Source organism: Euprymna scolopes, chromosome 22, assembly GCF_053919585.1.
Source record: "Euprymna scolopes isolate OS-2025 chromosome 22, ASM5391958v1, whole genome shotgun sequence".
Lineage (NCBI taxonomy): Eukaryota > Metazoa > Mollusca > Cephalopoda > Sepiida > Sepiolidae > Euprymna > Euprymna scolopes.
In genome coordinates this window covers 103,544,247-103,566,344 of record NC_136503.1, presented here as the reverse complement: position 1 = coordinate 103,566,344, position 22,098 = coordinate 103,544,247, and the positions used below count along the sequence as shown (strand labels likewise).

The window sequence follows — 22,098 nt, the reverse complement described above, 5'->3', positions numbered from 1 at the left end:
AATTGAACATCGTAATCACCCTTATTTAATATTGTCATATTAACTTCTTGTCGGAATTTTTGAGATGTGGATTAATACTATTCTGATTATTCAGACTAGCATTCTCATCTGGGATGTTAGAATCCAAACGTTTCAACCGATGTAATCCCGACATTTTTCTGGTGCACCTTTTAGAACTTAGGAATCTATACGGAATTTCGAACATTTTAGTTAATCCTCAGAGTAGATTGTCCTTGTTCTCTCAGCCTTGAGCACGTAGACATGTTGGGTAATTTAAAACTTTTTTTATTTATTATTCTGATTGATTATCGATTGTAGTGAGGATTGTATGTGGACTTTCAGAAGACTGTCACTTGGAACTCATTGTTAATCAGCGCTTTTATCCGTTGTTTTTTTTTTTTTTTTTTTTTTTTTTTTAATAACATAATAATAAATTTTGTGATTTTGTCCGAGCATGGCTGACAGAACGAAATTTATCTGCTCCCATGAACTAAAGAAGTGAGTTCTTATATTCGACAGGTAGATTACCCAGGTAAAAAAAAAAAAAATACACACAAAGAAGGTAGGCGGTTACATCGGTTAAAACATAAAAAACGTAAAAAATATATAACACATATATATTTGGTCCGATGTTTGAAAAGAATAATTTTATATATATATATATATATATATATATATATATATATATATATATATATATATATATATAAACAATTTATATATAACCATAAATAAGAACATATATAAATAAAATAACTATAGTTTTCAATAATCGTTTTATCGATTTCCCTCCTGGAAACAATATAGGTTCAGACCAAATAAATAAAGTGTTTCTTTTTTACCTGTTCAATTTTCGGTAAAAGTATATTTTAGGGGCGCTATTTAACAACACAGTTTGAAGAGACTCTCTTTTTTTTTTTGTTTTCCTGTGAAAGACTTTTTTGATAAAAAAGTGAATAAAGTTCTGAACAAAGTTAAGTCCATTCTAAAATGTTCAAATTTTCTAAAATTTTCCACTTTTTAAAAAAATTTTCAATTTAAAGAATACTCAACTTTTCTATTCTCAATTTTTAAAAATGCTAAAAAAATTGAGAATTTAAAAAAAAAGTAAGAATAGAAAAGTTTAGAATTTTAGAAATCGAAAAATTATTTAGAATAAAATATCAGTCTGCTAAAAACCTATTATGCATTAGTGTCTCATAAATGGATCCAAAGTTTAGCAAAAAAAAAAAAAAAAAATGGAGGTGGGATTTGTATTTCGCGGCATCGAAATAATAAAAAAAATAACACAGGAACTTTGATTAGTTCTGTGAAATATTCTACTTTCAATCGCTCCGCAAGAAATATCGGAACCTGTTGAATTCCGTCAATGATTGACAAAGAAGTCTCTATGCTTTTATAAATGTGGTTAATTATTCGACATCTTTTTGTTTCTCTCCAAATATCTCGTTATCAGATAATTTATTTCTTTATTTTTTCTATGATATTTGTTTCAAGCTAATATCCTTTGTCGCGACAGCCAACAAAAATGGCAGGTTATATTTTATCCAAATTAGAATTTAAACATTACAATATCGCTTAAAAAAGCTACTAGAAAACCAAAATAATAGTTTCAAGATGGCGACGAACACTTATTTTAAAGGACGTCTAAATAACATGTAACTAAATAACATAATAAAAAATAAAAAATTTATAACACAAAATAAAACATTAATTATCTGAACATTTAAATAAATAGATAAATTAAGAAAAAAACATTTCCTCCCCCAAAAATGTCACACGCATTTCAATAATGACTGTTCAAAACTATAACTTTTAAAAGTCATACATTTGCATATAATGAAAACTTTTATTCATTTAAGAATTTTCTTCAATTTTATTTTAATTCAATAAATTTTCAGATAATTAATGTTTTATTCTGTATTTTAGTATGTTTGTATTGTTTTTAACTAAAAGTTACGTGAAAATTTGAGATTTTCGGATAGGATCTTCCTGAATTGTCTCCCCTTTATAGTATTTTTGAAAGGTGAAAAAAAAAAGTTAATTTATTTTTAAACAAACCGATGAGTCTAACTCTGCTCTCGTAAGAACGAGTGTTATTTTTTTTCTGTAAAATACCACCAACATAACAAACAGTCCTGGGCTGTTCGTTCTGATCTGCGTCGATCAGACACTGACCGGTGATGAGAGATCGAATACAGAATTCAGAATTTTAAAATGGCGTTTCTCCTAATCTTCTTCCATTATTTGTGGACTTAAAAAAATATTTTGTAAAATAAACTCATTGATTTTTATTTTTTCAGGCACGTCATATTGAATTTTTATTATCAGTCGAGTAAAGTTAAATTTCTTTCAATTATTTTTTTTTAATCAATAAATTCGAATTGTATGGTTCTCAAATTAAGGCACATAGTGTCGAGGGCAAATACTTTTTAACAAATAAAAATATTAAAAATATGTTTTTTTTTATCGACTTCAATGATGTAGTAAAAATGTGATTATTAACAGAAAAAATATAAATGTCTCTGCAATATTTTTTGGCACAATTATAAAATCAACGCATATAAATTTAATTTATATCATTTACCTTTTTTTTTTACATTTATATATAATTTAAATTAACTAAATTAATAATAAAACACGAAATTATTCATTTCAATTACCGTAGATTTTTGTGTATATTGATATTTGCAATTTTTGAAAATAAATTTTCAATTAAAACGTTGTTTTGGTCACAGATAGACACAAAATTCCCATTAAGGCACTAATGGACTTTTATTTTGAGTTACCTCCCTTGTGCTTATCGAGTTATCTCCCATGTTGTAAATTATGTTCGTTGCTTTTGAATTATCTCCCTTCTTTTCGCATTTCCGTTGTTTTTCATTTTTTTTTTAATCAGTACTACTCCATACAACAACCGTCGACTGTTATTAAAACAAACCACTTCTCTTTGATTATAACTAAGAGAAAATAAAAACAAAAATACTTATTTAATAAAATATATATGCTTTAGTTAATTATATTTAAATCTTATTTAATTAATATTATAACAACACAATACTACTAACCTAACCCAATATCATTTCATTTAGTATTAATGGTTAAAGTGTTCGATCATGGTCCAGAGACCGGAGTTCAATCCTCAAAGACTCAAGAAAGACTTAAAAATGACACCTTTTGCTTCCTAGCTAATTACTTAGCATTATAATGTGACGATCAAGTGTATCTCATTTTAATAGTCAATAAAAATGGAGCCTTCGGGTCGCCGTCAACTACGGTCGATTATTTACCAATGCATTTGACTTTAAATATAAATATTTAATCTTGTATTCTTTAATCGTCCAAATAAATAAATATATAAATAATAACATACAAGATTGATTATTTAGAGTTAAAATCGAAAGCATTTTAATTTTTAAGTCAGCCATCTTGTTTTTATTTTGGTCTTGGTCATAGGATTGCTAACACGTCGTGTTAGTAATTTTGATAAGCTAGTGAGTTGTTCTTGGATAAAAAAAATAACGATGCTGCCCTTTGTGACGTCGAAAATAAAGTTTACATCCGGTGTCTCCACTCCCCCCCCCACACACAAAAAGCACGGACCGTTCTAAAAAAAAAAAAAAAAAAAAAAAAAAAAAAAAAAAAAAAAGAAAGTCCGTGTGGAATATTGATTTGATTTTTTTTGTGATGCTTTCATTTCTTATTTTTGTGTTCTCCATTTTTGTACTCGGTTCAAACTGGCGTTTCGTTAAATTCCCAAAGTTTGACTGGTGTCACGGTATCAGTGTCGATTGCCATTGATCGGATCCGGTCTTCGCTTGCTAGTCGTGTGTCGGCGGATTTTGACCGGAATTTTTTGAAGGCTTTTCTCTTGTTACTCGTCGTCGGCTGACCGACCGTGTCGGACTGTTCTTCTGTGTGCTACAAAAAAAAAAAAAAAAAAAAAAAAAAAAGAGTTAAACTCTGTTTTAAATATGTGAAAGTTCCCAAATAATTACTTGGGAGACAGGGAAATAATATTATCAATTTCTTTATTAACTCAGTGTTTGAGATGTAAAGGAGACCTTTAATGAAATATTCGAATATTTATGTATCTTATGCAGAGATCAAGTGTTAGTGTGTGTGTGTGGGGGGGTAACACTTAGACTGAAGTAAAATGAAACAAAGAAATAAAACTGAAACTTTAACCGATTTTCTTTGGAAGAAATACTCTTCTTGACACCCAGTAATGGGGACCGGGACCGGTGCTTTTATCGAGATATCATCCGTACCAAGTTTTACTCCAACCATTTGTTTTGTCTCTGGCTTAACAAGACCACATACGACTGGGCTTTCGAAATTGTTTTTCTAATAACTTTTAGTCTTAATCTTGGCCTTTTCCTTTTTCTTAGGCACCATTGTGTAGATCGGAAATTTACTTAATAATAATAAAAAAAATCTAAAACTTACTGATGATCTGTGCCTGTGTCCTCTGTCTGGTTCTCGTTCTAGTTTCGGTATCGCCACTGGCTGGAATGCTGAAGGGACATAGTCCTGCGTCGATTCAGGCGTCTCAGGCCATATTGGACTGTCGATACTTCCACCCTCTGATATAGACGCAGAGTCGTCGCCCGTTCTCGTCTGGTTGGATTCAAATGATCGAGTCTTCTTGAATGTCGGCCGTAACTTCTGTTTGACAGCTTTGAATATGTCGGAGGGTCGCATCATGGGTGGGGCTGCCGGTTGCGACTGAACACTCGCCTTAGCCAGGGTACCGATCGCTGCCGGACTGTCGACGCTGCTCGACTTTTTGAAAAGCCGCCTTTTATCTTTTGCTGTTGAGCCTTTGGTGTCGGTAGTTTTGAATTGTGCGTCGAATGATACGGCTGATTTTAATTCGGCTATGCTGCCTGTTTCTTTGACCTACAAAGAAAATAAAAAAGAAACAATGAGAGAGAGAGAGAGAGAGAGAGAGAGAGAGAGAGAGAGAGAGAGAGAGAGAGAGAGTGGCTTAGAGAGAATAAGTATTACGAAGCGTTTTAGAATTATATATGTATATATTAAGGGAATTAGAACAACAGTCTAAAGAGCAGAGTTTATTTTAATGTATTAATAAATGCATTAATACAATTAAAAGAAAAACAGTGCTCGTTGTAATGTAGATATATAATCCTAGAGCTATTTTAATATCGAGTAAAATGATTCATAATTTATAATTAAAAATTGGTTTGAAAAGAAAGAACAAACAAAATCAATAAATTGTACGATCGTATCGGAGACGATGTTTTTATTGAGATAGACAATACGTCTTGAACAATAATTTTATCATTTGATTTTATAAAACAAAGTCTCCTCATCAGCATGGAGGGGAGACTAAAACTTGCTGATATGCTTTCAAATGATCTGAAATAACAGCAAGGGGAGAACTGATTCCAAATATTTCTCCTTTTATATCTCCCCTCTTTTAAAAATAGTGTTTTTTATTACAGAAGTCTGAAGAAATGCTGGTTATGTGAAAATTTTCAGACGCCATAATGCTTGAAATTGTCCAACCGGTATTGAAACAATTGTAACTGTCTTTGGCTTAAAATTCATTGGTATATGAAAATTTACTGAATTATACGAACCCAGTAAAATTCAGTATATTACAAGCAAGTATCTATATATCTATATATCTATCTATATATATATATATATATATCTATATATATATATCTATATATCTATATATATATATATATATCTATATATATATATATATATATATATATATATTTATAAAACCAAACAGTTAATAAAGCATGTTAAAAAGCACTTTGAAAAAGAGTTAAAAACATATTTAATCTGAAAAGGAAACACTTGATAAGTGGATAGTCCTTAATCCGCGGAGTTTCGAAGGAATACTTTCCTTCTCATCAGAGGGTAGGAATTAACAAAATCCGGGATCGGATTTTGCATACAAAAGTATTTGATGAAACTGCAAGTAAGTCAAAGATCTTACTTGATAACAAAAAGTGAAGCAGAGGGAATATTGTGAAGAAAAAGGTGATTACACGTGAATGGATAGTCTGGTGAAAGGTAAATTATCCAATGACGGTTTTATTTTATATATATATATATATATAAACTACTTACTATGTCCATATTCTCAGGCATGCTCGACTGTCTGGTGTGTCCGATTTTTGGTGCCCGGGGCCAGGATAGTCCATACCCCCCAGTGGTTGACCTTTCGAAAAATTGCCGGCGAGCTGCCAAGGGGGTGACGGATTCTATGCTTTCTGTTCGTGTCGGTGCAGGAAGACTGGGCGATTTCTTCAATGTCCCCGTCGGCACCGACGTACCTTTGTGTGCGGACATGCGGGGTAGAGTAGATGTGGACGATGATGTCACGTTTAGTGACACAGCCGAAGTCGTATGGGACGGAGGCGGTCTTGCAGGAGAGAGGTCCCTCTTGGACGTCGACACAGTATAAATGGCTTCTGGCGTGTCCACGGAAATACTTTTGATGAGTGTCTTTGAGGTGGTGGGTTGGCGGCGTGTTGGCGACCGGGACGGGGATTTGTCTCTTGAGAGGGCGGTGAAACGAGGGGTGAATAGGCATGGTGAAGGTGAACGCGACACATGGCCGCCAGCGTTTGCGTTTAGGTGTTCAGTCGAGGTTCCCGTGATGGCCAGGGTTTGAAGAGCTTCGCTTGTGCGGCTCCGGGTAATGCCTCCGTCCGGAACTGGCAGCAGCAGGGTGGCGGCGGTCTCTGCACCCAAAATATTTTCCAGTTCTTTGCTGAGTTCCAAATGTGTACTCGAAAGACTCCTGTTTTGAAAGAAAAGACACATAAAATAATGAAATAAGAAAACTCGGTGAGCATATAAAAATACTAGACGTCCCTAACTGATTGGCACTTTATCCTCAACGAGCCGTTGCGCAATATATATATATATATATATATATATATATATATATATATATATATATATATATATATATATATATAATCTTTAAAAAAACTTTGGAAGGAAGAGATGTAGGTAAAATTTTTTCTCATAATTTTCTTTAAAAGGGAAATGGATTCCATATTGTTCATTGTAAAATGTTTTTTCAAAACGTCTGATGAAAGGCTGTTCTTGTGAAAATTTTCGAACAATATAGGGTTTGAATTTGTCCGAACGGTCTTGAAACAATTATAACGAATGATGAAATACACTATTTGTTGCTATCAATCCATTCCTTGATGTCTTGATTTTGTTAAAACAATATATATATATATATATATATATATATATATATATATATATATATATATATATATATTTTTATTACATTTTCACCCCAAACAAGGCACATTGCCACTTTGGTGTAGGGGGCTAATATCAGGGGCAGCAACTACTGGGGCACTATGTTGGGATTTGGGCAGCAAGATGTTGGTTCACGTTACACTTGAACTTCTGCATGTCAGTACAGTTGAGGAAGCAGGGACCTGGAATGGAATTCCAGAGTCTACTTCTATCAGAAGAAACTACTGGAGGAGAAAGATCTCTACTGCGTGGGGGGGGATTTAACTGCCTGTTGGGTTTGTCAAGGGTGTCTATGTCGTGGGGGCACAAGTGTCTGCAGAGCATTCACCATTAAAATACTTGTAGAACAGGCAGAGGGATGCAATGTTTCGTCGATGGGACAGAGGCTAAAGCTTAGATACCAGTTCAGGGTCTATCAGATTGGCGACTCTCTTTTAAATCTTGTCTAGTAGCGAGAGACTAGCAGCAGATGCACCAGCCCAAATGTGACAGGAATACTCCATACATGGGCAAATGGTGGCCTTATAGAGGTACAGGATACTTTCAGGTGTCAGTAGTTTTCTAGCACGGTAGTGAGAGCCTACCTTCTTCGCAGCAGCCCTGGCAATGTTTTCAATGTAATTGTTCCAACTCATGTTATATATATATATATATATATATATATATATATATATATATATATATATATATATATATATAAAAGGAAGACATTTTGTATAACATGAATAGGCTAGTCAAATTAATCAAGAGTAGGAAACTAGATCTAATATCTGTAAAATGTTTTTGTTCTTGTGATTAAGGGAGGTGGTGTTTGATCAGCACTGTTGGGGAGCCATGATTTAATATACTGTCTTGTTTTTAAATCCCAGAAACAGTGTTTTTTTGGGGGGGGGGAGGTCGTCGGATTTTTATCTGTTTGCTAGCGGTTTTGCAACTGTGCATGATGAATGGTTCAGCTTCCTTATGACAGATTTTTATGTTAAGAATAAGTGGGTTTGAGAACATTTATTGAGGGATCGTGAGAAGCTGGCCTAATGGTTATCATACTTTACTCACTATCTTTAGATTTTTGTTTCGATCTCAACTCAAGTATATTTTTAATTACCCAACTGTTACCCCCGCTCATAAAACTCGTGTGCACATATCTAAGTTTCTTTCAGTTTTTTACTTCATTTTTTTAACGGGATTGAACATTACATTTAATACCAGGCAACGTGAAGTACATCTGCTAATATATATATATATATATATATATATATATATATATATATATATATATATATATATATATATATAAATATATATAACCACTTAATTTACTCCCATAAAATTAATATACGAAAGTATAGATTTATGCATAAACTTTAAGTATTTACTTCAAAAGTGCTCAATTCGTAGGTAGAGCTAGTTAGTAATTTATAAAATATATATGGCGATTAAGCTACACTGAATATTCCGCGTTTCATCCACTATAGGACTCTTCAGGCTTATGCACGAATTCTGCGGTTGTTTATCGTTTTTATTTGCTCCTCTTCTATTGAGATTTTAGTTAGCCAATCAGCTTTCTAGTATCCACCGCGCCCTTCCTATCAGCCAATGAGCATGCATTTATCGGACAAAGGCCTATTTGGCCTCTGGTTGACCTGTTCCTTTGTGTGTGCTCTATTTAGTTTCTTGATCTGTTTTAAAACTAGGTTAGTGTTTTTTTTTATAGAAGAGGAGCAAATAAAAACAATAAACAACCACAGAATTCGCGCATAAGCCTGAAGAGTCCTAGAGTGGATGAAACGCGGAATATTTAGTGTAGCTTAATCACCATATACATTTTATAAATTACTATATATATATATATATATATATATACATATATATATATATACATATATATATATACATATATATATATATATATATACATATATATATATATATACATATATATATACATATATATATATATATATATATATATGTATATATATACATATATATATATATATACATATATATATATACACATATATATATATATATACATATATATATATATATACATATATATATACATATATATATATATTCCAAATCGTTCCAAAAAGTTCCAATTTTTTCAATTCCAAATTCCGATTCAGATCAATAGTCCCAACACACACAACACACACACAACACGCACAACCCCCTACACATATATATGTTTGTGGGTGTGTTTGTGTGTGAGTGTGTGTCATGTGTGTCGTATGTTGTGTGTGTGTGTTGTGTGTGGTGTGTGTTGTGTGTGTGTTGTGTGTTGTGTGTGTGTTGTGTGTTGTGTGTGTGTTGTGTGTGTTGTGTTTGTTTGTTGTGTGTGTTGTGTGTTGTGTTGTATTTGTTGTGTTTGTTGTGTGTGTGTTGCGTGTGTTGTGTGTGTTGTGTGTGTGTTGTGTGTGTTGTTTGTCGTGTGTTGTGTGTGTGTTGTGTGTGTTGTTTGTCGTGTGTTGTGTGTGTGTTGTGTGTGTTGTGTGTGTTGTGTGTGTTGTTTGTTGTGTGTTGTGTGTGTTGTGTGTTGTGTGTGTGTTGTTTGTGGTGTGTTGTGTGTTTGTTGTGTGTGTTGTGTATTGTGTGTGTGTTGTGTGTTGTGTATTGTGTGTGTGTTGTGTGTGTGTGTTGCGTGTGTTGTGTGTTCTGTGTGTGTGTTGGGACGATTGATGTGAATCGGAATTTGGAATTGAAAAAATTGGAACTTTTTGGATATCGACATTGTTATCGAAAAAACTTGAGCCGATTTTTCGATGCTAAAAACGATTCTTTTAATTGTTTAAGTCCCTGGTGTGACAAACTTGATTCTCCATAAAAAATCCATTTTCTGTGTTCGTGTAACTTCATGCAAACATTGTGAAAATCTAGCGAAACTTTTTTGACAAAAATCAGAATGAAAAAGTCCCTCTCTTCCTATTGGACACACATACACGCACATACACATATACAATGACATGCACACATAAACACATTACCACATACGCATATACACATACACATATGCACATACACACATACAAATAGATGCACATACATAAACACATGCACATATACATAAACGCATACACACATACACAAACGTGTACGCACATGCACAAACGCATGCATACATATACAAAGACATACACACATATACAAACATATACATACATGCAAACGCATACACATATATACCAACACATACATAGATATACAAACACATACACACATACATAAACACATACACACATATTCAAACATATACACATATACAAACGCATACACATATATACAAACGCATACACATATATACAAATACATACACACATTTACAAACATATACATACATTTACAACACATACACACATATACAAACGCACACATACATATACAAACACATACGCACATACACAAACTTACACACATATACATAATCAGGTGACTACTAGTCACTATCCTCGAGTGTTTAAGGTCTCTCTGTACAGGAGTTCGTCAGGATAATTTGGCATGAGGATACTTTTCCATAGAAGTAAACCCTGACCAAATATTCAAATCACATAATATTCGCTGCCCAAATAAGATCTCCTTTCTATGGCTAACCTACATTAGCTTTTACGAGGAATGGTGCACCTTCTCCAAGTGATTCAAGTAATAGCACGAATCTGGATACTCCACCAGACTAGATAAATTCTTGTCCTGGAATCCAAGAGACCAAAATGAAAGATATACTACAACATATGAAAATGGTTAATTGGGGAGAGGAAAATTATGTCCTCAACTTCTTTACTAACTCAGTGCTTGAGAGATAAAGAACTTTAATGGAACATTCGAATATCTATGGATCTCATATAGACTTCAAGTGTTAGACCCAGGTAGTGGGCCCCTTGATTTCGGAGAACTTCGACTGAAGTAAAATAAAACACGTGAGAGAACCACAAACACATTCAAAAGCACCTACCCATACGCACAAACATATACATGTACACATACATGCATACACAAACACATACCTTGCACATACATATATAAACACATACCTATACACATACATACACAAACACATACCTATGCACATACATACACAAACACATACCTATACACATACATAGACAAACACATACCTATACACATACCTATACACAAACACATACCTATACACATACATACACAAACACATACCTATACACATACATACACAAACACATACATACACAAACACATACCTATACACATATCCATACACAAACACATACCTATACACATACATACACAAACACATACCTATACACAAACACATACATACACAAACACATACCTATACACATACCTATACACAAACACATACCTATACACATACATACACAAACACATACTTATACACAAACACATACCTATACACATACATACACAAACACAAACCTATACACATACCTATACACAAACACATACATACACAAACACATACCTATACACATACATACACAAACATATACATACACAAACACATATCTATACACATACATACACAAACACATACACACACAAACACATACACATACAAGCATATACCTATACACGCACACATAAATTACCTACCGTCTGATCTGTGATTGAACTTCTGTATCTCTTGACTCCATATAACGATGCAAGTCATGTGTTGCATTTTGAACGATTATTGAAAGCTGCAACAAAATACATAAATACAAATTAATATTTGTAATATAAATTATTAAATACTAGCAGGACCCGTGGAAATTCCACGGAATGGGAAATATATTTAATCTATATGATATTCTGTATACGTGTAAGGCTATAATATTCTACGCTTTAAAAAAGCCGAATATACTTTTTGAAGACCAGCTGCTTCAAAAAAAAAAAAAAAAGGGAAAAGAAAAAGAAAGGTGAATACATAGTGAATTGTTAAAATGCGCTTTGTGTCGAGTTCGAACACACAGACACAAGGCAAGCTATGTGCGTTAGTACACACACACACACACACACACATACACACACACAGAATAAGGTCATCAGGGTACGTGACGAATAACATGACCTGTTCATTATTCCTGTTCATTTATTAGTTAATTAGTTAAGTTCATTTATTAGTAAATTAGTTAAGTTAATTTATTAGTTAATTAGTTAAATTCATTTATTAGTTAATTAGTTAAGTTCATTTATACGTTAATTGGTTAAATTCATGTATCAGTTAATTAGTAAAGTTCATTAAGTTCATTAAGTTCATTTATTAGTTAATTAGTTAAATTCATGTATTAGTTAATTAGTAAAGTTCATTAAGTTCATTTATTAGTTAATTAGTTAAGTTCATTTATTAGTTAATTAGTTAAGTTCATTATTTAATTAATTAGTTTAATTCATGTATTAGTTAATTAGTAAAGTTCATTAAGTTCATTTATTAGTTAATTAGTTAAGTTCATTTATTAGTTAATTAGTTAAGTTCATTTATTAGTTAATTAGTTAAATTGATGTATTAGTTAATTAGTAAAGTTCATTAAGTTCATTAAGTTCATTTATTATTTAATTAGTAAAGTTAATTTATCAGTAAATTAGTTAAATTCATGCATTAGTTAATTAGTTAATTCATTTATTAGTTAATTAGTTAAGTACATTAAGTTCATTGAATTCATTGATTAGTTTATTATTTAAGGTCATGTATTAGGTAATTAGTTAATTTCATTTAGCTCATTAAGTTAATTTATTAGTTAATTAGCTAAGTTCATTTATAAGTTAATTAGTTAAGTTCATTTATTAGTTAATTAGTTAAGTTCATTTATTAGTTAATTAGTAAAATTAATTTATTAGTTAATTAGTTAAGTTCATTTATTAGTTAATTAGTCAAATTAATTTATTTGTTAATTAATTAAGTCATTAAGTTCATTAATTAAGTTAATTAGTTAAGTTCGTTGTTCATTTATTAGTTAATTAGTGAAGTTTTTTAGTTAATTAGTTAAATTCATGTATTAGTTAATTAATGAAATTCATTTATTAGTTAATTAGTTAAGTTCATCAAGTTCAGTAAGTTCATTTATTACTTAATTAGTTAAGTTTATTTATTAGTTAAGTAGTTTAGTTTAGTTAATTAGTTAAGATATTGGGACTGAAGAGGTTATGAATTGTACCGTTACTACTATGGGGGAATCGGTATTCGCTTTTTTTACAAGTTATTTAAAGCATAACCACCAAAGTGTTTGCATTTTGTAGCCGATTCTACTTTTACATTTAATAATTTTTCACGGCCCTTAAAACTAATAATTTCATATTTCTCCGCTGAACATAGGTAACAGGGTGAAGTTAATGAACTTCATGTTTTAGCTTTCCCAAGTATTTTCTATTCGACTAAAGGTGTTTTGATCGCCTCGATTAACTTCCAGTAGCGTACTAAGAGTGAGTGTCCATAGCGTATGCTTTATTATTCATTGACAGTGTATGACCATATAATCTGTTTTTAATCTCATTGAAGTGCTGCCTATGTAGAATTTTTCTATTTCTGTTTTTTTTTTTAGCGTGCTTATTCTAGCCTGGTATACCACCGAAGATGTGAGGCAATTATTGCTTAGTTGGCATTCGGTCGGTTTTTAGCAGTTGCAGGTATTTCTATTATCACTATTATTAGTGTTCGTAGTTGGATTATTTTTCCTTAATATTTTATTAGTGTGCTTTTTTATGAGTCTCTCAAGGTTGTTTTTTTTCCAACCACATAATTGACCCCAAACTGGAGAACTCTAAAAACGGAATATTCCACAAATATAGGTAAATATATACTATTATGCACCTGTTTGCATATTTATGGTCTAAGCAGCCTATCCCTAAAAAGGAAGCATATAAACCTATCAAATACATACATATTCTAATATTTGGGGAAGGATAAACTACACAAATGAATGAATGACAACTATCGAAATTAAGTTTATATATAGATATAAAAACCCTTGCCACGAAAATTACCTAAGACACTGCAGCAGAGGAGAAAATATAACTACCAATATACCACCTTTATTTAAATCATATAAATAAGCTCATATATCTATTCAACTAACTGTTAATTTTACCATATGGACATATACCTTATAAATAAACAACAAAAAAAAATGAATGAATAAATAACCAGAAACAAATGAACGGATAAAATGCGAGGAATAGTGTTAGACTATGGATCAAGAGAGAGAGAGAGAGAGAGAGAGAGAGAGAGAGAGAGAGAGAGAGAGAGAGAGAGAGAGAGAGGTGTAAAGTATATCGTAGACACGTTGACCGGAAGTCAGGATCAGCTGATCAGATTGCGTGTGAGTCACGTGATCGGGTTAGCTGAATCGTGGAGATTTGGTTTGGGCTTAGAACGCGACGGACGGCTTGACAGACGTCTCCTCCCCTTCACTGGGGGGAGGGTGACGCTGACGTGTGTAGAAATAAGACCTAGAAGAAGAAACCACGCAGGCCAAATTCACTTTCCATCTTCTGCGAGATATCTGGATAGTGAAATATACTATAAAACCAATTCTTTGTCTTGGAGTGATTGAATCTTCATCCAAAACAGGTACCAGTTCTCCCCTTCAAGACGAGAAATGATTTCCAGATGAACCAACATCCAAGAAGCAGAAGGTATGTCTGAAAAAATACATGTATCGCACATTCACACTTAAACATATGAACATATTTATAGAAAGAACAGCTAGACGATCACACACGACATTAAGGCTGACTAGACGATCACACACGATTCTCTTTATGATAAAACAAATATGTAATATGTGTCATCTCTTCTAATCCCTTATTAGAGATAACAACGCAACAATAGAACAATAAATAAATAAATAGAATAAATAAAAATAAAAAAATAAATAAATAATGATGAACGGAGTGGTCGGCCATCGGATGTTCCCAAGGATCAGTTAAGAGCCTTAGTCGAAGCCAATTCACACACAAATGTTCGAGAACTTACTTCTGAATTAGATGTAAGATAAACAATGATTTCCAAGCATTTAAGAGAGAGTGGAAAGAAAAACAAACGTGACAAACAAAAGAAACAGCGTTATGAAATGCCATCTTCTCTTCGTTTACACGACAAGAATGACCTGTTTCTCCACCGGGTTGTGACTTGCGATGAAAAATTGTTTTTTTACAAGGACCGGCGACACTCAGTTCAGTGGTTAGACGCCAACGAAGTACGACAACACTTCCTGAAGCCAGAGTTGCGCCTAAAGAAGTTTATGTTGATTGTTTGGCGGTTTGCGACCGGTCTCATCCATTAGTTTTCCGGATGCAGGCGAAACCATTACGGCGGAAAATTACTGTCAACAAATGGATGAAATGCATAAGAAACGTTAACAACATCCAGCATTATTCAACAGAAAATACCCAATTCTTCTCCATGACCAGGCCAAACCACACGTTGCTAAACCGACGCTGCAGAAATTGAACGAATTGGGTTACGGAACTCTGTCTCATTCACCATACTCTCTAGACCTCTCACCTACCGACTACCACTTTTTCAAGAATCTCGACAACTTTCTGCATAAGGCATGTTTAAAAAAAAACCTAAGCGATATCAAAAACGCCTTCAGCGACTTCATCGCCACCAGAACGCAAGATTTTAACGTTACTGGCATAAATACATTTGTTTTGCGTTGCCAAAAGTGTGTTGATTCTGATGGTGCTTATTTCAATCGTTTGATTGAAACGAGATATGCTTATCTGAATCTAAAAGTTAAAAACAACAAGAACTTTATTTCCAAACTATGATATATATATATATATATATATATATATATATATATATATATATATATATATATATATATATATATGTATGTGTGTGTGTGTGTATTTCAATCCCTGGCTAGGGAAAAGTGCTGGTCTAGCCATACTGATGAGCTGTGATACAGCGAAACAGTAAAACACACGCACACACAATTTGAAATTAAAATTCAATTTCATTTGCCTGTTTACATTCATTCAAAATAAGATACAGAAGCCAGAGAAGATAGTTTGCTTAAAGGTTCCACTCGACATTTGAGCCAGTTTGCTAAAGCAGTCCATATATTTAAATCTCCTAAGAAGTTTATTCAATCAAAATAAAAAAAAATTGGGCCCGTCTGTTTAAGGGATCCATGCATTCTAAACCTAATACTGGAACCAGCTTGCTTAAGGGGCCCATGCAATTAAAACATATTCAAGAGAATCATGCAGTTTCAATTGCAACAATTGGATCCAATCTGTTAAAGGGGCCAATTCAGGCTAAACTCGATACTGGAGCCAGCCTGTCCAAGAATCTATATCTGGCACTGACTTCGCGCACCTAACAATCGAAGTATTCATTGACGTTTCGTGCAATGGTTTAGATAAGAATATAAGAAAGCAAGTGTAATCTATTCATGGCTATTCTTAACACATTGAGCTTTGATCCTCGCCTTGATAAATTCCATTCACGTTTATATATTTAATAATAGTTTAATTGTAACTAGCGGAACCAAATCAGGGCATAATCACGTTAACACACCGGTTCCCGCTGGATCACCGAAGTTAAGCAACGTTGAACCTGGTCAGTAGTAAATGGGTAACCATTTGGGCCTTCCAAGTGTTGTATGTGTTCTCCGCTTATCTCGATATTGTTTCCAGTCGTCCTGGACTTCTCTGGATCAAAACAGTGCCGATTCAGGAGAGGTGCGGATAGGGATTGCGCAACCCTTGCCTCACAAGCACACGCGCAGCTGCCCCATACAGGGGGTATCCTTTGTCTTTCGAGACTAAACGGAGGCATCGACAGCGGGACCTGTGGAACTTCCACAGTGGACTCTTTCATATGTAATCTATTGATGGTGGCATTCTGTAGATATTCAGTGCAAATGAAGACGCTCTGATATTATTGTAGCTCTTTTGTTAAAACTGCAAAAGTATTTATCTAAGCTAGCACGAACGCTCGGCAAAGCCCGGTCTTAAAATAGGCTAAAATATGATATTTTAATTCTTGCAAATTTCGTATATATTATTATAGAGTTAATGTTCTATCGATTTTTATATAAAGTTGCGATTTAAAAAAAAAAAAAAATCAATATGATTTGGGTGCATCGGCTTGAATCAAAACCGAAGTAAAAACTTATGATATATATATATATATATATATATATATATATATATATATATATATATATATATATATATATATATATATATATATATATATCATTCACACTGAGGAAGATCGAAGGATCGGTCGAAAATGATGTGCTTTTGAAGGAAATATTCTTGTTTTTTTTAAAAAGACGTTTTGTATTCCTACGCGTCAACACAGGAAATAAATACAGAAAAGATATAAACATTTGTATATTTTTCGTATTGATTTTTTATTCATATATATATATATATATATATATATACATATATATATATGTATATGTATATATATACATGTATATATATACATATATACATATATATACATATATATATACACATATATATGCATATATATACATATATATATACATATATATATATACATATACACACACACATATATATATATATACATATATATACATATACACACACACACACACACACACACACACACACACACACACACACACACACACACATATATATATATATATATATATATATATATATATATATATATATATATATATATATAACTTGAGTTCCTTCAGCTATAATCGAAACCGAAACAAAAACTTATGAAGAATTCTTGATAAAATTATTTATGACATTAAATGGGAGTACATAACAATTAAACAACCCGGATGTAAGCGTGACGCAGAAAATAACACACTCGCGATCGTATTTAATATATAGATAAGTTGAATTTTTTTTCTTAGCGACTCAAAATTTAAGTCTATGTTTGCCGATTTCCTGTTTTTTTTTCGTCTTTTCATAGACACGTTCACAATACCACTTTTGTGACACGTCCACAAAACCACTTCTGTGACACGTCCATTAAACCACTTTTGTGACACGTTCACAAAACCACTTCTGTGACACGTCCACAAAACCACTTTTGTGACACGTCTACAAAACCACTTTTGTGACACGTTCACAAAACCACTTTTGTGACACGTCCGCAAAACCACTTTTGTGACACGTCCGCAAAACCACTTTTGTGACACGTTCACAAAACCACTTTTGTGACACGTCCACTAAACTACTTTTGTGACACGTCCACAAAACCACTTTTGTTATCTACTTATGCCACGTCAAATTAAGATACTAATGTAACTAATGTAACGTAATGTAACGCATGTAATGTAACGCATGTAATGTAACGGACAACGGCAAAACATATTTATTCTGATTGACATTGGGGATCAAAAATACTTAATCACAAAACATTTGGTCGGAACAAACAAGTTACATTTTTTAGTTGATGTTTTTTTATGCTTTTTTGCTTATGTTTATGAACAGCAAGCGATGTTATGGATAACAAAATGGCGGAAACAAACAACTGACAAGGCAAACAGACAAACACAGCAAACATTTCTATAAATAGAATCTCACCTCTTGCCAACAACCAGGAAGATCCTGCTTGAAACATAGAATAAAAGAAAAGAAGAAAAAAACAAAATAAAACAAAACAAAAAAACAACAAAACAATTACTTTCAACAAAGTTATGGAGATGTATAAACGTATTCATATCGTCATCACAGTTATGAAGCTGGCACCAGTGAGTAAGATCAGTTGAGAATGATAATGACGTGGCTAAACCACCGGAGGCTCCTTGGCAGAAGGAGCTTTTCAAAGTCTGTTGATCGAACAGATTTTGATGTTGAGATGCAGTAAGTGGTCAGTCATATGCAAGCCAATGTTACGTTAAAGTAACCTGCAACCAAACATGTTAACCTCTTGGATGTTGACAGCACAGCGTAGCTAAGTTTCAGCTATTAGGTTGGTGCAAAAATAATGTCGTTTATATATATATATATTTTTTTTTTTTTATTACATTTTCACCCCAAACAAGGCAAATTGCCACTTTAGTGTAGGGGGCTACTATCAGGGGCAACAACTACTGGGGTACTATGTAGGGATTTGGGCAGCAAGATGTCGGTTCACGTTACACTTGAACTTCTGCACGTCAGTACTGTTGGGGAAGCAGGGACCTGGAATGGAATTCCAAAGTCTAGCGGTTCTGGGGAAGAAACTACTGGAGTAAAAAGATCTTTTACATCTAGGGATCTCTACAGTGTGGGGGTGGGATTTAGCAGCCTGTCGGGTTTGTCGAGGGTGCTCACGTCGTGGGGGCACAAGTGCTTGCAGTTCGTCAGAGCATTCACCACCAAAATACTTGTAGAACAGGCAGAGGGATGCAACATTTCGTCGATGGGACAGAGTCTGAAACTTAGATGCCAGTTCAGGGCCTATCAGGTTTGCGACTCTCTTTTGAACCTTGTCAAGGAGCGAGAGACTAGTAGCAGATGCACCAGCCCAAATGTGACAGCAATACTCCATACATGGGCGAATGGTGGCCTTATAAAGGTACAGGATACTTTCGGGTGTTAGTAGTTGTCTAGCACGGTAGAGAGAGCCCACCTTTCTTGCAGCGGCCCTGGCAATGCCTTCAATGAAATTGTTCCAACTCATGTTTCCTGTGAACGTTAGGCCAAGGAGTTTGAAAGATGTACTCTCAGATAATGAGTCGTTGGCCATTGTTATAGATGGTAGAGAGGGTTTCTTGTAATTATTGAATGAAACTAGTTTAGTCTTGGCGGCATTGAACGTGACTAACCACACACACACACACACACACACACACACATACATATATATATATATATATATATATATATATATATATATATATATATATATATATATAGTTGAACGCCAAAAACATTGTTTTTGCCCCAAGCTAGTACATAGGATAGAACTATGTGCCTCCCATTATCCAACTGTCTTCATCAACCAAGCAAAAGGGCCGGCTCCATCACCGAGATGATGCAAATAGATGGGAGATCAACTTAGGACTTGGCCCGCGATGGTCAAATTTGATTTGGAAGTTATAGTCGGCATTCGACAATAGACCTATAGTTTGTTGAAATATGTTCATGACAATTAAATTACATGGAAGTTGGTGTTTCATTCCCCGAAAGAATTCATCAGTTATTATCAGACTCCCATAAATTCGCTGTTATAGTACTTTATTGCAATACGGTTTCCTATTCCAGAAACCTTTTTTCTAAAGCTGCAGGCTTATGGAACTATTTTCCTGCTCACTGTATTCCTCATGCCTATAAGCTCAGTCTTTTTAAAAGTAAGGCCAATGTCGATCTCCTGTCTTTGCGATAATCATCTTCTATTTTTGTTAGCTTCTTATATCAAGTGGCATCAAGCCTTGTCTTGAGCGATTTCACTAAAATAGCTTAACACATTCATTCTGTGAATAAAATATAAAGATTTATGTGTAGTTTACTTGCCATATTTATTTATACGATCAATTATATAAAGTTGTGGGATTTCTCGCGTTGGACCTGTATAGCAATGGATCTGACAAATCGATACTTGATTTTAACTAGCGATTTCTTCCATTTTATCCTCGCAGCATATTCTTTACACTAAATAAGTATAATTTTCTCCAACTTCTTTCTGAAAATAATTATTCTAGCAAGTAATATTATTAAATTAGAACGTTTAGTGAGTTATGTGGTTTCGTTATTTGTCCATTTAGCTGGGAGAAATTTTTTTTTGTGATACAATTGTTACATAGCGAGGGGGGAATATATATGGATGTGTTCAAGTCCAACGTTAACAAATTCCTAATGAACCGCCTCCTTAAGTAAACACTTCATCAACTCTCCACATAACGTAATGTACTTGCAATAACCCTTATCCCTGAGTGGCTTCCGGGCCTTGATAAGTGGTGACCACTGTGTAAAAAAAAAAAAAGAAAAAAAGAATTATGCTTCATACATTTTCTGTCCGGAGGCCCTTTGCCTTTCTGCTGCTGGGCGCTGTGATGACTGTCCACTATACTGACACAATAAGACGATTGAGACATAACTGACTTTTCTTCTTTGTGAACCACAGACAACGACTTTATATTTAATAAATATAAATTTATTTCGGATGTCTCAGTGTTTTCACAGGAGTCTGCTACGTGACTGCATGTGTTTCGTCTAGCCTCGCTTCTCGGCTTTCTGGAGCACGTCCGTACACCTTGGTGAAAAACCCCAAACTCTCTGCTCTAATCTTTTTTACCTGTTAGTTCCGGCGACGTAGTCGATTAAAGGACTCGTCTCTTTAACGTGACCCCCTGTCACCTATATAAATGCGGCATGATCAATGTCACTTATCAATTATTGATTTGGGTTTCTGAATTTTTATGTCTATAGCTAAGTACAGCTAAATCTATAAACATATCACTTAACTATTTACATTATTAACTTTCATCTAAAGTTATTTTACCAAAACTATATTTCTATTCTTAGCCTAGCAAGGTCACTGGTGTTGTCCACTTATCACTAGATAGATAGATAAATAGATATATAGATAAATAGATATATAAATAAATAGATAGATAAATAGATAGATAAATAGATAGATAAATAGATATATAAATAAATATATAGATAAATAGATAGATAGATAAATAGATATATAGATAGATAAATAGATAGATAGATAAATAGATAGATAAATAGATAGATAAATAGATAAATAGATAGGTAGATAGATAAATAGATAGATAGATAAATAGATAGATAAATAGATAAATAGATAGATAAATAGATAGATAGATAGATAAATAGATAGATAGATAGATAAATAGATAAATAGATAGATAAATAGATAAATGGATAGATAGATAG

General features: G+C 33.2%; 1 protein-coding gene across 3 annotated transcripts in view; it reads right to left on the bottom strand.

Annotated features, from left to right (window-relative positions):
• Nucleotides 1-3,718: 3,718 nt before the first annotated feature.
• Nucleotides 3,719-22,098, bottom strand: part of LOC145243581 (uncharacterized) — a 465,876-nt gene continuing 447,496 nt past the window's right edge. The window contains exons 16-20 of one of the 3 annotated variants that reach the window (XM_080106561.1): nt 18,793-18,819; nt 11,863-11,948; nt 6,115-6,790; nt 4,450-4,902; nt 3,719-3,921 (exon numbers count right to left, since the gene is read on the bottom strand). In XM_080106561.1, the coding sequence (XP_079962687.1) occupies nt 3,733-3,921; nt 4,450-4,902; nt 6,115-6,790; nt 11,863-11,948; nt 18,793-18,819 (1,431 nt within the window). In that variant the 3' untranslated portion in view covers nt 3,719-3,732. The remainder of the gene's footprint in view (nt 3,922-4,449; nt 4,903-6,114; nt 6,791-11,862; nt 11,949-18,792; nt 18,820-22,098) is intronic. The other 2 variants (XM_080106562.1, XM_080106563.1) reach the window with 2 other exon arrangements.